Source organism: Spermophilus citellus (assembly GCF_964194105.1).
Source record: "Spermophilus citellus genome assembly, chromosome: 15".
In the NCBI taxonomy this organism is placed as follows: domain Eukaryota; kingdom Metazoa; phylum Chordata; class Mammalia; order Rodentia; family Sciuridae; genus Spermophilus; species Spermophilus citellus.
This window is the reverse complement of record NC_138195.1, coordinates 33,289,805-33,304,846: the sequence shown is the minus strand read 5'-3', so window position 1 is coordinate 33,304,846 and position 15,042 is coordinate 33,289,805. Positions and strand designations below refer to the sequence as shown.

At 39.5% G+C, this 15,042-nt stretch overlaps 1 protein-coding gene across 3 annotated transcripts in view; it reads right to left on the bottom strand.

Moving 5' to 3' along the window:
- BICC1 (BicC family RNA binding protein 1) overlaps positions 1-12,617 on the bottom strand; it is a 296,610-nt gene extending 283,993 nt beyond the window's left edge. For all 3 annotated transcript variants that reach the window (XM_081267022.1, XM_081267023.1, XM_081267024.1), the window contains exon 1: positions 12,080-12,617. In XM_081267022.1, coding sequence (XP_081123148.1) covers positions 12,080-12,563 — 484 coding nt within the window. In that variant the 5' untranslated portion in view covers positions 12,564-12,617. The remainder of the gene's footprint in view (positions 1-12,079) is intronic.
- Positions 12,618-15,042: the final 2,425 nt, after the last annotated feature.

Sequence of the window (15,042 nt, the reverse complement as noted above, 5' to 3'; positions counted from 1 at the left end):
AAAAAATCTCCCTCAAATTAAAATAAAGATTTCTTTACATGATTCCTCCTGTAGCAGCCAATCTCAACATGTAATTTTCTTACTTTTTAACATTAAATCATTCCAATTAAGCAATTAAAAAAACAATAAAATCTTGCCAAAATATTGACTGTGCTTTAAATAGTTCCAAAAAAGCTCAGAATACAATAAAAGATCAAATCAAAATGTAGACAATACAAGCTTAGTGGTCTTCCATGAAAGGTAAGAGAAATGTTGTGTTAGTGTTCAATACTTAACCAATTAAAAGAATTCTGAAAATACCTGAAATTTGGACACATAGATGTCTTTTTGTTGTTGTTGTTCTTTTTTAGGTATACATGACAGTAGAGTGTATTTTGATATACGATACATCCATGGAGTATAACGTTATTTTTAATTTGCATTTTGCTCTACTAAATATTATTACATTTCCCTGCTGTGTAACTCTAGCAGTTTAGCTGCCACATATAAATCCTGGCACAAGAAGCTTGATAACTGGACTTGCTGGCAGAGGAGAAGGAAAAAGTGACAAAAAGATGCTACTTGGGGAAGCATACAAACTCTGCTGTTCATCTAGCACAGGATGTCAACACCAACAAGTGTCAGCTGTGGTTGACATTGTAACCCCTGCTCAATTATTATGGAAAATCTTACCTGGGCTAACATCCACCATTTAGAATTCAGGGTGCTGCAAACTGACTGCCAAATGTCAGAAAACAGCCTGTATTTAGCCCTCCTGCCAGTTCTTGCTCCTCCACAGCCAAGACACTCCCACTATCAGCACTTGACCAGCTTCCCCATCCACAGGGAAAGCTCCTGTGTAGGGGACACAGCAAGACAAAGTCCTGCCCAAACTACTCATGTACATAGAAGTGAGTCAGCCTCCAACATGGTGATATTACATACTGAGCAAAAGATTTGGAATACGAGAGCTGGAAGAGATTATTAAAGGGCTTCTAATCCAAAGCCTTACAAAGCTGTCCCAGGTAAAAGTGTCAGTGGCACGAGTGAATCATGAACTCAAGTCCCCTGACTTGTGGTCAATCACTCTACTAAGACAAGTGGGTTATTTCCTTCTAACTCAATAACGATCCCAGTACAGAGAACAAACTGACTTTTATAAAAGACTGCTCTCATTTTGGGGAGTGGATTATCTCACTGAGATACTTTAAAATCACATTTAAGCAAATATTCAAAGATGTTATTCCAAGAACAAGATCATCCAATGTCTGCAGCTAAAAAAAAAATTGAAAGTTATATCAAACTTGACAAACTTCAATTTTAACACTAATCCAGATCAAATACAGATATAAATTATTTAGCATTATCCTCACTTGAACTGTTTTGCATTCAAAATGTCACACTAATGTGCTATCATTAATAGTATAACATTCTACATATTCCCTACACTAAAGATGAACAAATACCATCTTGCACATGGAGAACTGCTCTACCTTAATTACAAGGCAGAACTGTTTGGTGTTTCATAAGGCCAAGTACATGCCTTAGCTTTAAAGTTCTATTCTATGGGGTCAATGCTAGGTCCACTAGACCAAAATTGGACAAAGGTTTTAATCCAGACCTATCACAAGTCATTTATTCTATAAACACAGTCCAGCTATTTCACAGCATTGGGTTAGATACTGGAGAAAAATACAAGATGAATTTGAAAAACACAGATCACTTACCGGGCTCCAATTTTAAGCCAAACTTTATAAACATTATCATATAATCTTCACAATAACCCTGGAGAGAGGTATTATTATCTCCAGTTCACAAAGGGAGAAAATAAGAAAATTTAACCAAAACTAGTAGAAGGCAGAACCTTAGAATGTCTATCTTCTCACTGAGAATTCTAATGCATCCTTCTGTCTACCATCAGGATCCTCTGTGTTTTGGCAGGGGACTTAAGAAGCAGTACTGCCTCTGAACTCAGAACAGTTGTCCCTTACACCTGCACTGCAGCCCCATCCTATGATGTAGATGTAGAGCCTAAACTCTACAACAATGCTAAAAAAACACTGGTGTCTAGATCCAATCAGAATTTTAAAAAGGTGAGGGGGTCCAAACTTAATACGTTTAAAGCTTTTCCCAAAAGCATCTGCATTTCATGGATTGTGTTCTGGAGGCTTAGATACTGAACAGGCATAAAGCACCAGGAAGAGAAACACATATTAGGTGCTTGTTAAAGTCAGCTGCTACTGTCAAAATTCCCATCATTCTTCAATACCCATATTCTCCAAACATTTTTTGTCAACATATAGCTCCAAAGGGGAAGAGAGGTATGTAACTATGTTCACTATAAGGTAGTCCATAGTTGTAAGAAATAATTTTAGATCCAATGTATTATTATTCAACCGTAAAATATTATTTCTGTAAACTACTTAGAAATACAAAAAAAAATTTAATAGAGTAAATCAAAATGCTGACTTAAAAATAGTAGTTAATGCCACAAAAGCAATTATATGAACTCTATGCAAATAACCCAAGGACTATATTTTAAGGCAGAAAAATGAGATTACAGATGATTATTATCCTTTTTTAAAAAGTTCTCTTCGTATCACATTTTAAATGCCTAGAATAAAAAGTGTGTGCTTTCTTATTATTTTATGAAATATTAACTAGTTGTCTATTATTCCTAACTTAATGGGAGTATGTAAGAAAACTGAATGCATTCGGGGTCTACAGTCCAATAATAAAGACACTATATCCCCTTCACGAGAATATAGATAGGTTTGTGTCATTCCCAAGCCCCTACAATAATCTACTACACACAACATGCAGTGATAAGTTATGTTCCTGGTCTAAAATGCTTCAAGGTGGTAAGAGACCATGAAAAAAGAACTAATTTCAAGGATAAAGGGAATCAAAGAAAGAAAAGAATATAACTCTTCTTAACCTCAATTATCTGACCTCCCTCTAACCACCCAGCAACACATCTTAGTGTGATCCTGGGACTACCTACATCAAACTTAACATGAGTCTTTCCAAAATGCAGACCTCTGCCACCACTTCCAGCAACACCTTCAGAGAGTCTGGGCTCTCTGAGAGAGGTCCACAGTTTGCCTTGTTAAGCCAACTACCCAGGTGGTTTTTATGCACATGGTTTTTAAGAACTATTGATCCACAGACATGCTAATCAGTAGAAAGACACTTACTTAAATTTTTCAGTGAAAAAAAAAAGCAAAGCAGAATTCTAACCCTATATTGTTAATTTAGTTGTTTCCTAATATCTCACAACTGCCTGCTCAAATGAGCCAGATAAAAGAAGCAGATATCCTACAAATCTGCTGTCCATTTTTCCTAACCTGAAAACCTTCCTAGAAAATAATTTTGCAAAACAGATCAAGAGCCTTAAGATGTCTATGCCCTTTTAACATGGCTCTCCAGGGCAGCCCAGCAGCCAACCTACTAGTCCCTGCTGAGAAGTGGGAGCAGTGGAGCAGGGAGTGGCTGCCCTTGGCCCTTAAGCACAGTCTATTCAGTGGAGCCTGCCTGGGCACGGGAACAGACACCTGCACTGCAGCCCCATCCTATGACCTCAAACTCCCACTTCCTGATCTGTGGAGAGAAAATGAAAGCAGGGCAGACCTGAATGGAAGTTGGGACTGGAGAATTGACCACATTAGTACATTTCCATCATAAAATTGGACCAACAGTGTTAGTACATTTCCAAACCTATCTAGTAGGTACTTCTTCCAAATCCTAATTAGCATAAATTTGGACCAATCACAGTGACCCAAGTGCTATATAAAGCCCTAAACTAGCACAGTTTCATGGAGAAAACTTGCTATCAGGTCCCTTCTTGCACTGCAATAGTTCTATTCCTGTTTCTAATCTCAATAAATCGTACTCTTACACTTACTCTTCCTGGTCTGTGGATTTCATTCTTCGAATTTATGAGACAAGAACCCAAAAGGAAGAGGACATTGACAGGGAGCTGCTGGGGTCTGCCAACATTAAGAGCAGCAACACTTCGGGGCTTCAGAGACCTGCACCTTACACAGACCTCACTTGCCAGCAGAAGTAGAGAAACTCCAGTCTCATTTGCTAGCAGAAGCACAGAATCAAAACTCCAGTTTCATTTTGACCCAAAATATTTTACTAGTAAGAATTTTTCCTATTCAAACAACCAATGATACATGAAAGGCTTTTTAGGCAAAAGTGTTTGGGGCAGCCGTATTAGTATTCAATACTGCCATTCCTTGAGTACCTGCTCCATAGCTGGCACTTATGGATTCTTTGTGTACATTATTTCTAGCCCAGCCATGATCTAGAAGACACTTATATACCAATTTTAGAGATGAGCACACTGAGGCTCAAAGAAGTTATTGATTTGTCCCGGGCCACATGGCTAATAAATGATAAAGCCAGGATCTAAGCCCTGAGCAGTATGAATATAAACATTTGGTTCTTCCCACTATCTGGCCAACTAAAAGTCTTATGTTGTTATAACATTAAACAAAGTGTCTGTCAAGGGAATTATGTAGATATTTAAAACCATGTTCTTTAATAATCTTTAATGAAACAGAAAATACCTCTAGTAGAATGCTAAGTGAAACAGAGGAGTTATGATCCTAGTATAGAATTAAAGTCACACAAGGGTAATGACCATATTTATCTTGTTTTCACCTGCATCCCCAAAACTTAACACTGTACCTGACATACAGTAGGAACTCATTATGTCTTGCAAAAACATATTACATGTGAGCATATTTTTAAAGATCAGGAAAATTTTTCACAAAATAACCTCATGGGTTATTGCTAGATTTGGGACTTCAGGATGACTTTTGGTTTGTTGTTGTTGTTGTTGTTGTTATTGTTGTTGTTATTGTTTGTTTGATTTGTTTTGTTTACATTTGTAAAAGTGAATTTTCAAGTACTGTTTAATAAGTATTACTTTTCAAATCAGTGAAATAAAAGCAATGGCTAATTTTCAAATTCTATGGCTAGCCTCTTTTCTATTCAAGAAATGAAGTTAAAGTCCATATTAAACTCAATATGCAGATTAATATACGATTGTCTTTCTCACTGTGACGAGAGAAACTGCATTACAGCTGAAAAGGGAGCATTATTTTTTCATATGCCAACATCATAAATGGGAACAGAATTTAATACTACACATATAAATGCTTTCATCACCTACAGTTATTAGTGGATTCATATTTTAGGGATATATAAATGCATAACATCCACAAAGTGTTTCTCTTGATGGTTTTAACACGCTGTCCTAAACGGTAATACCGAAGGATTAAAAAACAATCAAATGTGTTGGCTCTTGCAACATAACAACAAAAGTTACTTGCCAAGGTCATCTCCACACACTGAAAAAGCCATTAAAATTAGTATTAAAATCATGCCTCATCTGTGTTGGTTTATTAAGCATTTTACATAAATGAATATATAGGTATGGTGACTGTCAGCTCTATCTTAACATGAATGGCATAAACTAAGGATGGGCCAATGGGCATACTTTATTGGCTCATGATTCTAGACAGTTTCAAATAGCAAAGCATGGCACAAACTTGATAATAATTCCATCAAACTGCCTGAAAAATGACTTCATCTCCTGAACAAACTCTGGCTTTGTTGGCCAGATTACACTAGAGTGATCAATCTATAAAGCCAAAAGAGCAGGAGCTCAAACTATACTGAAACAGTTACTACCAAAAGAAACGGGAGATGGGTAGCAGAAAGGAAGGATATCTTAGGAAGAAAGAGATCTTAGAGCAACAAAAAAGTAAAAATAAGCGTTTATGTTGTGTTATGTAATTTTTTGATGGGGAAAAAACATTTGATGTGGACAAAACAATGAAGATAAAAAAGATATTTCCAAGGCACGTGTTTAGCAAACAACAACAACAAAAAACCACAACAATAATTTCAGTTTTCAGTGGATCTAGGTCCTGTTGATAAAAGGAATAATAAGTAAAAACAGCTTTAGATGATCAAGGGTGTTTCCAACAATAATTTCAATTCTCAGTGGATCTAGGTCCTGTTGATAAAAGGAATAATAAGGTAAAAACAGGTTTAGATGATCCAAGGGTGTTTCCTCTGTTTACACCTGGATTGTGTTAAGAAGAAAGTTCTACCTATGTATGATTACCAGAAATCTAAATTGGTAAGGATTGACAGGACAGGCCACAGTCTCCAAAACAGATAAACTTGGGCTTCAGTCACACTTGGAATCTGGGGTCACAAGGCTCCTCTGCTCTGCCTACTGTGTCAAAGCTATAAAATCAAACATCCAGCATCCACCCTGACCCCACTCTTCCTTGCCTGCTTCAACTAGCGGGTTGGAAAAGACACACTGCCACAGTCTCTTGCAGCAAACAATGACCAAAGAAGTAAATATATAACTTCCAGGAGAGAGAATTCTTTGTCATGTCAAGAAAAAAAAAATCTTGAAAAGAGAACTATTTTTCTTTTTCCCCCTTTTCCCCACACAGATCACAGATGTGTACCTCTGGACATAACCAAAACCACACTGCACAAATGAGGCCAAAAGTCACAGGCTAAAGATAACGAAGCTGAGAAGGAGAAAAGATGCCAGGCATCTTCATGCCCTTGAGCAGCTGTCAAGGCCTGCACCCCTTAACCCGGGACTCCTTGTGAAGTGAAGATGGTACACTCCTGGGTTGTATCACCCACTCCATGTTAGGCTTTCTCTTAGTCACAGCCAAATACATTCCTGTCTATAAAAGTCATCAATACAACAAACCTCTCTAGCTATGTCTGAATGATCAATGATCAACTTAACCAAAACCTCACGAGTCTTCCCAGATAAGATAGTATTACTGAGTATGCACAATTACCAAGTGCTCACTCTGTGCTCATGAGCCCACATCACATCTTCACAGGCCTCCACCAGTGGCAAAGTGAGAGCCTCAGTCCAGGCAGGCATGCAGGCAGCTCCTAAGATTTTTACTGCCAAGCTACATAATGTCTGATGTGTTTTTTCAATTAGTCTATAAAGCACTTTACCTTTCAATTCTGCTCTGGGACTCAACTTCAATTGCCCTAACAAACTGATTTTTTTAAAGGAAGACTTTCATTTAATAATAAATCAAGCACTCCTCCACCACCACCACCTCAAATAAAGGATTCAGAGCAATTTTTTTAAAAAATTAAATAAACTGGCAAGTGTTTGCTTTCTAGTGTTTTGAAATCTTTATCTATCACGTGAGAAAGTGCTGCAGCTACACTAATGTTTGCTAAGTGTCATGTGCCCAGCCCTGGGATCAACATTCTAATGTGGTGCATTCTCTTGTTCAGGGCTCACATTTCCATATGGTGGGACTATTATTATCCCACTTTTCAGGTGAGCAAATAGAACAACTTAGTTCAGACAAAGCATTTTCTTTCAAAAAGATCTTTTGTAGACACCAATAAATGACTCCAGTTTAGAACAACATATAACTAGAAGAGAGAATGATTGATTTTGCTGCTTGTCTTTAGTAAAAATAGCAAAAGTGAATGACTCAGGACTATTCAAAGAATGAAAGACACTCACAGCAACAACAATCACAACTGAAGAGGGTCAAAAGCCCTCTCATCCTGAGCAAAATCTACAATTCCACAGTCACGACTAGGGAAGCCACTCAGTTATATATTTAACTATCTTTACAAGGGCTAATCCACTCAACACACTACCAGCTACCAGGAAGACCAATAAAAGTATTTAGACAGCTGTTAATGTTCATTAATCATAAAATCATTATATTCATTTTCTATGAAATTTGATTTTCATTTTCAGCTTAAGAAAATTATGGTTTATAGTGAATATTGTCATTATAATTACTTTTAAGCACTTCCTATATGGCTAGAACCATGATATTTTACATACATCTTTTTCCCCTTAATTGTCACCAACTACTCAGGATATAAAAGAACTATTGCTAATATCTCCCATTTAGAAATGGGGCTGCATGTAATAAATTTTCCCAAGCTCCCTATTCAAAGGTAACACCAAAATTCAAATCTAGATCTGACCCAGCCCCATGCACTAGAGCTTGTACTTAACCAAGATCTGACCCAGCTTCATAAAGTTACTTGATTTGTTATTCTTATCTGCTATCCTTGATCAAGCACTAGCTGGAAAGCTCTATTCATTTTAGCTTTACTCTTAATCTTCACTTCCAGTACTCTCCCATTTTCAAATATTTCCTCTTCCTATTCCTTTCTGCTTTCTCAACAATATCAAACCATATGACAAAAGTTTGCTGCATTAAAAAGATAATATAATTGCTACTCATACTTTTAATCAGTGAGTATGACAACCTCTGCTTTGGTGGCTTGTTCTGCTACTCAAGCAAGCAGTAGTGAATGATTCCAGTTCTGCCCAGTATTGTAAAAGTGCAACATGGTTTCTAAAGCCTTCAGCAGCAGTGCAGTTAAAAAACCCACCAGATGTCAATCACCATTCATGTAAATAAGTCACCCCAACCCTGCTCCTGTGAATGCTCCCTTCTTTCTTTACTGAAACACAAAGCATTGGTAATTATGAAAATGCTTATGCTTCTGAATCTTATGTGAAAATTTTTAATTTTATGGTACACATAATTTTTTATCTTAAAAAAAGCATTAATACAGAAATTCTGTATTTGCCTCAGTACTTTGGTAAACACCAGGACTATATCTCTTGACTCTTTTGACCAATTACTTCCAACTTTTTCCCATACTTCCTGTCTAACACTTTCCCTCCCATTTACATATCATAACTCACATTTAATTGTCCTAAATGAGTTAACATTACTATGTGACAAGAAGCAAGAAATCTAAATTTTGAAGATCAGCATTGAAGAAATTAAAAATTATTTTCTTTATCACTGAAAAATGCTGTCCATGGTATTCATTTCAAGGCTGACAATACCCACTAAAAACCTAAATTACACTCAGAAGTAAATTCTCATTTAGAAAACCATCGCCTGGGAAAATCAATAAGTGTCATTTAGATTCCAATGAAAATGTCAGACATTCTTCATGGCTGTTCCAAAGTAGTTATTAAATCAAACACACACACACACCAAAAAAAAAAAAAAAAAAAAAAACTAGTGATTTTTCCCCCTCCATTTTCGGTCTGGTGGTTTTTATGGGTATCAATTATTTTAGGATTCAGTGATCATCCAAGAATGGTATTTCATCTCTTTGACTACTACCCTACTGCCCATATTTTAACCTCATTGAATTTTTGGTCCATTGCGTAGAAGAATTTCTCTACTAATAAAAATACAACTATTAAAGATTAACTTACCCCCAGGACAGTCTTCTGCAAACAAATTCCAAGCATTATAATCACCAATTTACACTCTGAAGACTTAAAGGCCAACAATCTTATTCAGACTTAAAATGGAAAACCCACACATATTTTAAGGCTATTGTAAAAAGAAAAATAGCCAACCCAAATTCACAATAATCAGAAACTCAACCAGACAAATATAACCTTTACTTGCTTGGCCCTTTCTAAATGAAAAGTTTTCCACCCAAAAATAACTAACAAATTTGTTGACTTGCCGGACTTCCTACTATCTTGTTTTCAATTTTGGTTTGGCAATTATGAATTTGCAAAATTCTTCTTTTCCCAGCTATTTATAAAGTATATGCTTATATCTTACAAATTGTGGCAGACACTAGAAACCACTTGAATCCATGATGCAATATTTACTATTAAAAATAATAAAAATGGCTGATATTTATGAAGCTCTTATGATTTATTATCACTATAACAAATTTTAGCGTAATAGGCACTATCTCTTTCCTTCTCACAAAAGCCTAAGAGAAAGTCCTCATATTAGCCCCATTTTACACATGAGAAAACTGAAGGCAAGGAGAGATCTAGAAACTTTCCCAAGATTCCATAGGGATTTGAACTCAGGTCTGAGTGACTCTAGTGCTCACATTTGCTATAACCACCTGGTATAAGCAATAAGGCACTTGATTACATTTGGTTCAGGAAACTAGTCATTCCTTGAACAAGGGTGATTCTACATAATTTGATACTGGGAAGTATGCATCATAAAATGTACACTGTGCATTGGGTTCTACTGTCAAATGTGTTCAAATTTGCATTCATGAAAGTGGTAATTCATTTATAGGTGATTTTGGAAAGTTAATCAAAGTTTTATGTTCAAAATCACTAAGTAAATATTTTATTATATACAAGTAGCTGAAGAAATGTTAGCTCTATTATCTGTAAAACAAACTATCACTGTAAAACAATTTTAAACCATTGGACGTCAAAATAACATATCTATAAAGGAGTCAGTCTTCAAATTTTAAAAAATGCCTCACCCATATTTCATAGTATTCAAAATGAAAATGAACTAACTCAAAAAAAATCCACTTCTAAAGCTCAGATTATACATGTGGGCTTTCTAGAAGGTTACATGACTGCTGTCATTTGTCTGTGCAAGTTAAAAAGGTAAGCATGATGTAACAGGAGAAAATTTTATTATTAGAAAAAGGTTGGAAATTTTTCACATAACTCCAAACTCACGGAGAGAACACATTGGAAATTGTTGAAAAGGATGCATAATATATGGTCTTGATTCAATCCAATATATTTTTACAACATAAATTTAATATTTTTATAATCAAAAACTAGACAAAAAGAACTATGGAACAAATGAAATTACCAAAATGAGTTACTGAAATGAAATTGAGGCTTTATTTTCCAAAACCACCTGGTAATAGTCTTATTTGAACAGTTTATCACAGGAACAACTCTCTTAGAAAGTTATGTAATTTGAGGGAAAGAGAGACATGAGAAGTATTAGGGATGTTTATCAATAAATATAAGCGACAAGGGAGACAGTTTGTAGCACATCCAAAGACTCCTGCCAAACACTCTTGCTATTTGTTTCTACCGAGTTATTGTTTTGGAAAACATGTTGTTCTCTTAAAATAACCTGTTTAATTGTTCTAAAAACCCACTGGATTACCACCAGAGCTAACTCGCTCCCACAGTGCGATACACTGACTGATAAAGTCAAAGTAAGTTATGCATACAACCACAAAAGAAAGTTTGGAAAGTTCCAAACCCCCGTGATAAAAGGACACTAGCTACTGAATGAATCTTCACCACCATTGCTTAGTGAGTCTAAAGCCTGGTCCTACCACAAATCTTAACAATGATAGTCATTCAAACTACCTCATTTCTCTCTTTGGATGTGGGAACTGAGCCACACTAGTGGCTTCGAGTAGGCTAGTAATTAACGTTTTTAAGAAAGGTCAAATTGACCTTGGATTTTAGCGTTCACTCAAATCCTCACATTATAAATCAGAATTTGTCCAGTATAATTACAGCTTTTCTGCCCGGGAAAGTCCCAGAGAAACTAAAGAGTTAAAAAAAAAAAAAAAAAAAAAAAAAAGCCCAAGTTGTGCAAGACAAAGTCAGACACTCATCGCACAGTAAGATTTTTATGAAATGACTGTAACTCATAAGCCTGTTAGAGGATGAACACATACTGTCCTCAGACACAGCGGCACGGCCCCGACACAATCCCCACGCTGTGGCTCTCACCCGATCCCGGCCCCTGACGATGGGGGGTGGGGGGCGGGGGCGGGAGCTCCCGTCTTAAGCCTTGACATCTGCAGAGCGTTTCCCAATAGGGAGAGAAGGCCCCTCAGCTGGAGGAAGTGGAGACTGACAAGGGGAGAAAGCGAAACGTGCAAGACAGAAACAAAACTAGAATTCTAGGCGGCCCGGGAGTGACACGACAGACACGCTCACTCTGGATGACACAGCCCAGGTGTCCGGGCTCAAGCTGGCATCCGTCTCCAAAGTCTAGACCACAACTTGGGCGCGCTCGTACAAACACTCGGCCTTCAGCTCTTCTGAGCCCATCAAGTTAGCCAAGGGCCCCGGTGCCTGGAGACCTGAGAGGAGTGGAAGGGTAGGGAGTCCCTCGAGGTCCCCATTCCCTGTGTCCTCCGGCCCGCGGGGGAGGGGGCTGGGAAGCTAAATCGGGTGTGGGCCGGAGTAGCGGGACCTGGGGCGGAGATGTCCGGATAGGAGTTGGGGTCTCAGCCGGGGAGTCCAAGGACGCGGGGGGATGCCTACCTTGTAGCATGGCCTCAAGTTTCTTCCTGTCCACGCGGAAGCGCTCTTCGCTCCACTCGGGGCTGTGCAAGGGCGCTCCAGCGACCAAGTCGTCCTCGGACCCGGGCATGGGCGAATCGGTGCTGCGCTCACTGTTGGAGCCCGGGTCCGACTGTGCGGCCAGGTAGCCGGGCTCGCCCTGGGCGGCCATGGTGGGCGAGGGGCGCTGAGGCTCCGGCTGCTGCCGCCGCCGCCGCTCGGGTGGCGCCGCCGCCTCCACTCGCCGGCTGGGCCGGACTGGGTCCCCGCGCCGCGGCGCTAGCTCGTCCCCCAGCAGCCGCCGACGCTGCCGCCAACGCCGCCACCTCGGAACCCCCGGCGCATCCCAGCCCCGGACGCCGCCCGCCGTCCCGGGTCGCAGCCCGGGTCCTGGTCCAGTGGCTGCGCCGCCCCCTGCCAGCAACGCCCGCGCGGAATGAGCGCGCCGCGCCGCGCGAGCCTCCATCCGCTGGGCCCCCGGCGCCCCTTCCCCGCCCGCCGCCCCGGCAGCCGCGCGCTCATTGGCCCGACCCGCCCACGGGGAGCCGCGGCGGGCGGGCGGACGCGCGGGCGGACGGCCCCTGGCGCTCACTCACACTCGCGCGCACACACATAACACGTACACACTACTACTTTTTGCGCCTACACACATAATGCCTGCCACGCTCAAGTACTCTCACAGCTCTTCACTCAACTACAAGCACAGCACATTCTTGAATGCACATATAATTCCTCATCCACACACTTCACTTACACCCTACCACTTTTCCACACTTCCACGTACAAATTCCAGCCCCGTACATACTCTCAAAGTCCTCCTCCAAACAGACATAGGCCAAATTGAAGCAATGCATACTCATGGAATGCACACGGAGAGCGTATACAATTCCTGTTCGATTCAAACACCCACAGTTCATCCTGAAATTCACAGCCCCGGTGTGTCTCACAAGTTTGAACAGGAGAAGTGAGAAGAGAGAAGGTTTGGAGGGAAAAAAAAAAAAAAAAAAAAAACGACTTTCATCTTTCACAGACATCACTATGGACAGCTTACATGTAGCTCATTCTTCCAGTCAAGGTTCAAACCCAGAGTCTTCATCTCAGCAAAGTGACCCACTAGAAAGGAGGTGGACTAGAGACTTAAATCTTTTTATTCTTAGGAAAGGGGATTTTTTTCTTCCCTTGAATGGAAGGAGAAAGGGTGATATTTCTTTGTAATTCTCAAGGAATGGACTCAACAGATCAAAAAAAAAAAAAGGAAGAAGAAAAGAGGCTGGGAGATCACAGTGGTGGTTAGCTGGATACACTTGGCTTCTGGACAGGGCTATCTGGTCAGGGAAGGAGGGCTCCTTTCTGTTCTCAAGATCAGTCTCACAGTTGAGGGCTGGTAACCACTGATCCTAACTGCAGAGCCAGTCCACCCACTGCCTCTTTCAAACTTTGATATGAAGAACCAGGGAAGAGAAGACAACTCCCTTACACCAGGTGTGCCCCTTGGAACTCTCCTCCCAAGCTCATACAGATTCATACCCTCTTTTATTTTATGACCAAAAGCATAAAAGATTTTTTTTATTCCTGGGAGGAGGATGGAGATAGTAGTCTGTCACTCAGTGGAGGCAGGCTTACTGGCTTACCTGTGGGGCAAGCCATATCATTGGCATGGGCCTGTGGATGTAATATGCTTAAGGTAGATCAAAATGTTTACAGGTTCAGTGTCTTGTTAACAAGATTTGACTCTGTGTGGGGTACTTTAGTGTAATTTACAGATGAGGAAATAGACTGTGAAAAGTTAAATGATGTAACTTTAAGTCATACAGCAGCACATAATGCAGCAGGAATCAAACCCAGGCCCATGTGTCTAGTACATGATCTCCACAAAATCCTGTCTTGTTAGACAGAGAACCTTCCTACTCAGAATGACCTTCTGCTGAACTGAAAACAGATGCACCTTTCACTGCTCCCATTTACTACCACGTGTTCCTTCTCTGGACTTGTTAATTTTTATTTGATTACTCTGAAGGACACTAGTTTTGGCACCAAAAGGGTCTGTCTAGGACTAGCCCCACTGCCTTCCATCAGGGATGTTTACCATCTTTTCTGTTGACAAATATTTATTGAGACTCTACTATGTTCAGGTGCTTTACACTTAGCCAGTAAGCTATTCTTACTGTCAACAAGATTAGCACAAGCAAAGACCCTGTAGCCAGAGGAGGCAGTATATATAACTCAGTTTATGGAACTAAAAGAAATCAGAATGACTGGAAACAAGACATTAGATGGTACTCACTGAGGAAGGTGATGAAAGTAAGAGGTAGAGCATGTGAGCACTATAGAGCAAATGAAAAAGTTTTTGTTTTTATCCCTAGAACAAAAGGAATTTATACAAAGGCTTTAAGTAAAAGATGATGTTCTTAAACTTGTATTTTAAAAACTTGACTATCATTATGGTGTGGAGAACAGATTCACAGAGAGAATAGAAGTAGTTGGACCAATTAAGACACTATCAAGAAAAACATGGTGGCACATGCCTATAATCCCAGCAACTCCAGAGGCTAAGGCATAAAGATTGTGAATTCAAAGCCAGCCTCAGCAACTTAGCAAGGCTCTGAGCACCTTTTGTCTCAAAATGAAAAATAAAAAGGGCTGGAGATGTGACTGAGTGGTTAAGTATCTCTGGATTCAATACCTCATACAAACATCTTATCCAGGTGGTAAAGATGGAAAGACAAACATTCAAATATTTTTATGGTATCATCAATTAGATTGGTGGTAAGTTGGATATTGAGTGATGGGAAAGGTAATGTCAAGAATTTCTGTAGTGCTCTGGCTAACATAATCAGAGAGATATGGGTGCCACTAATTGAAACAAGGAATAATGGAAGAGAATTACTATGAAGGAGAGATCATGGAGTTGAATTGGGCATGTGGAATATGAGGCACCACTGAGA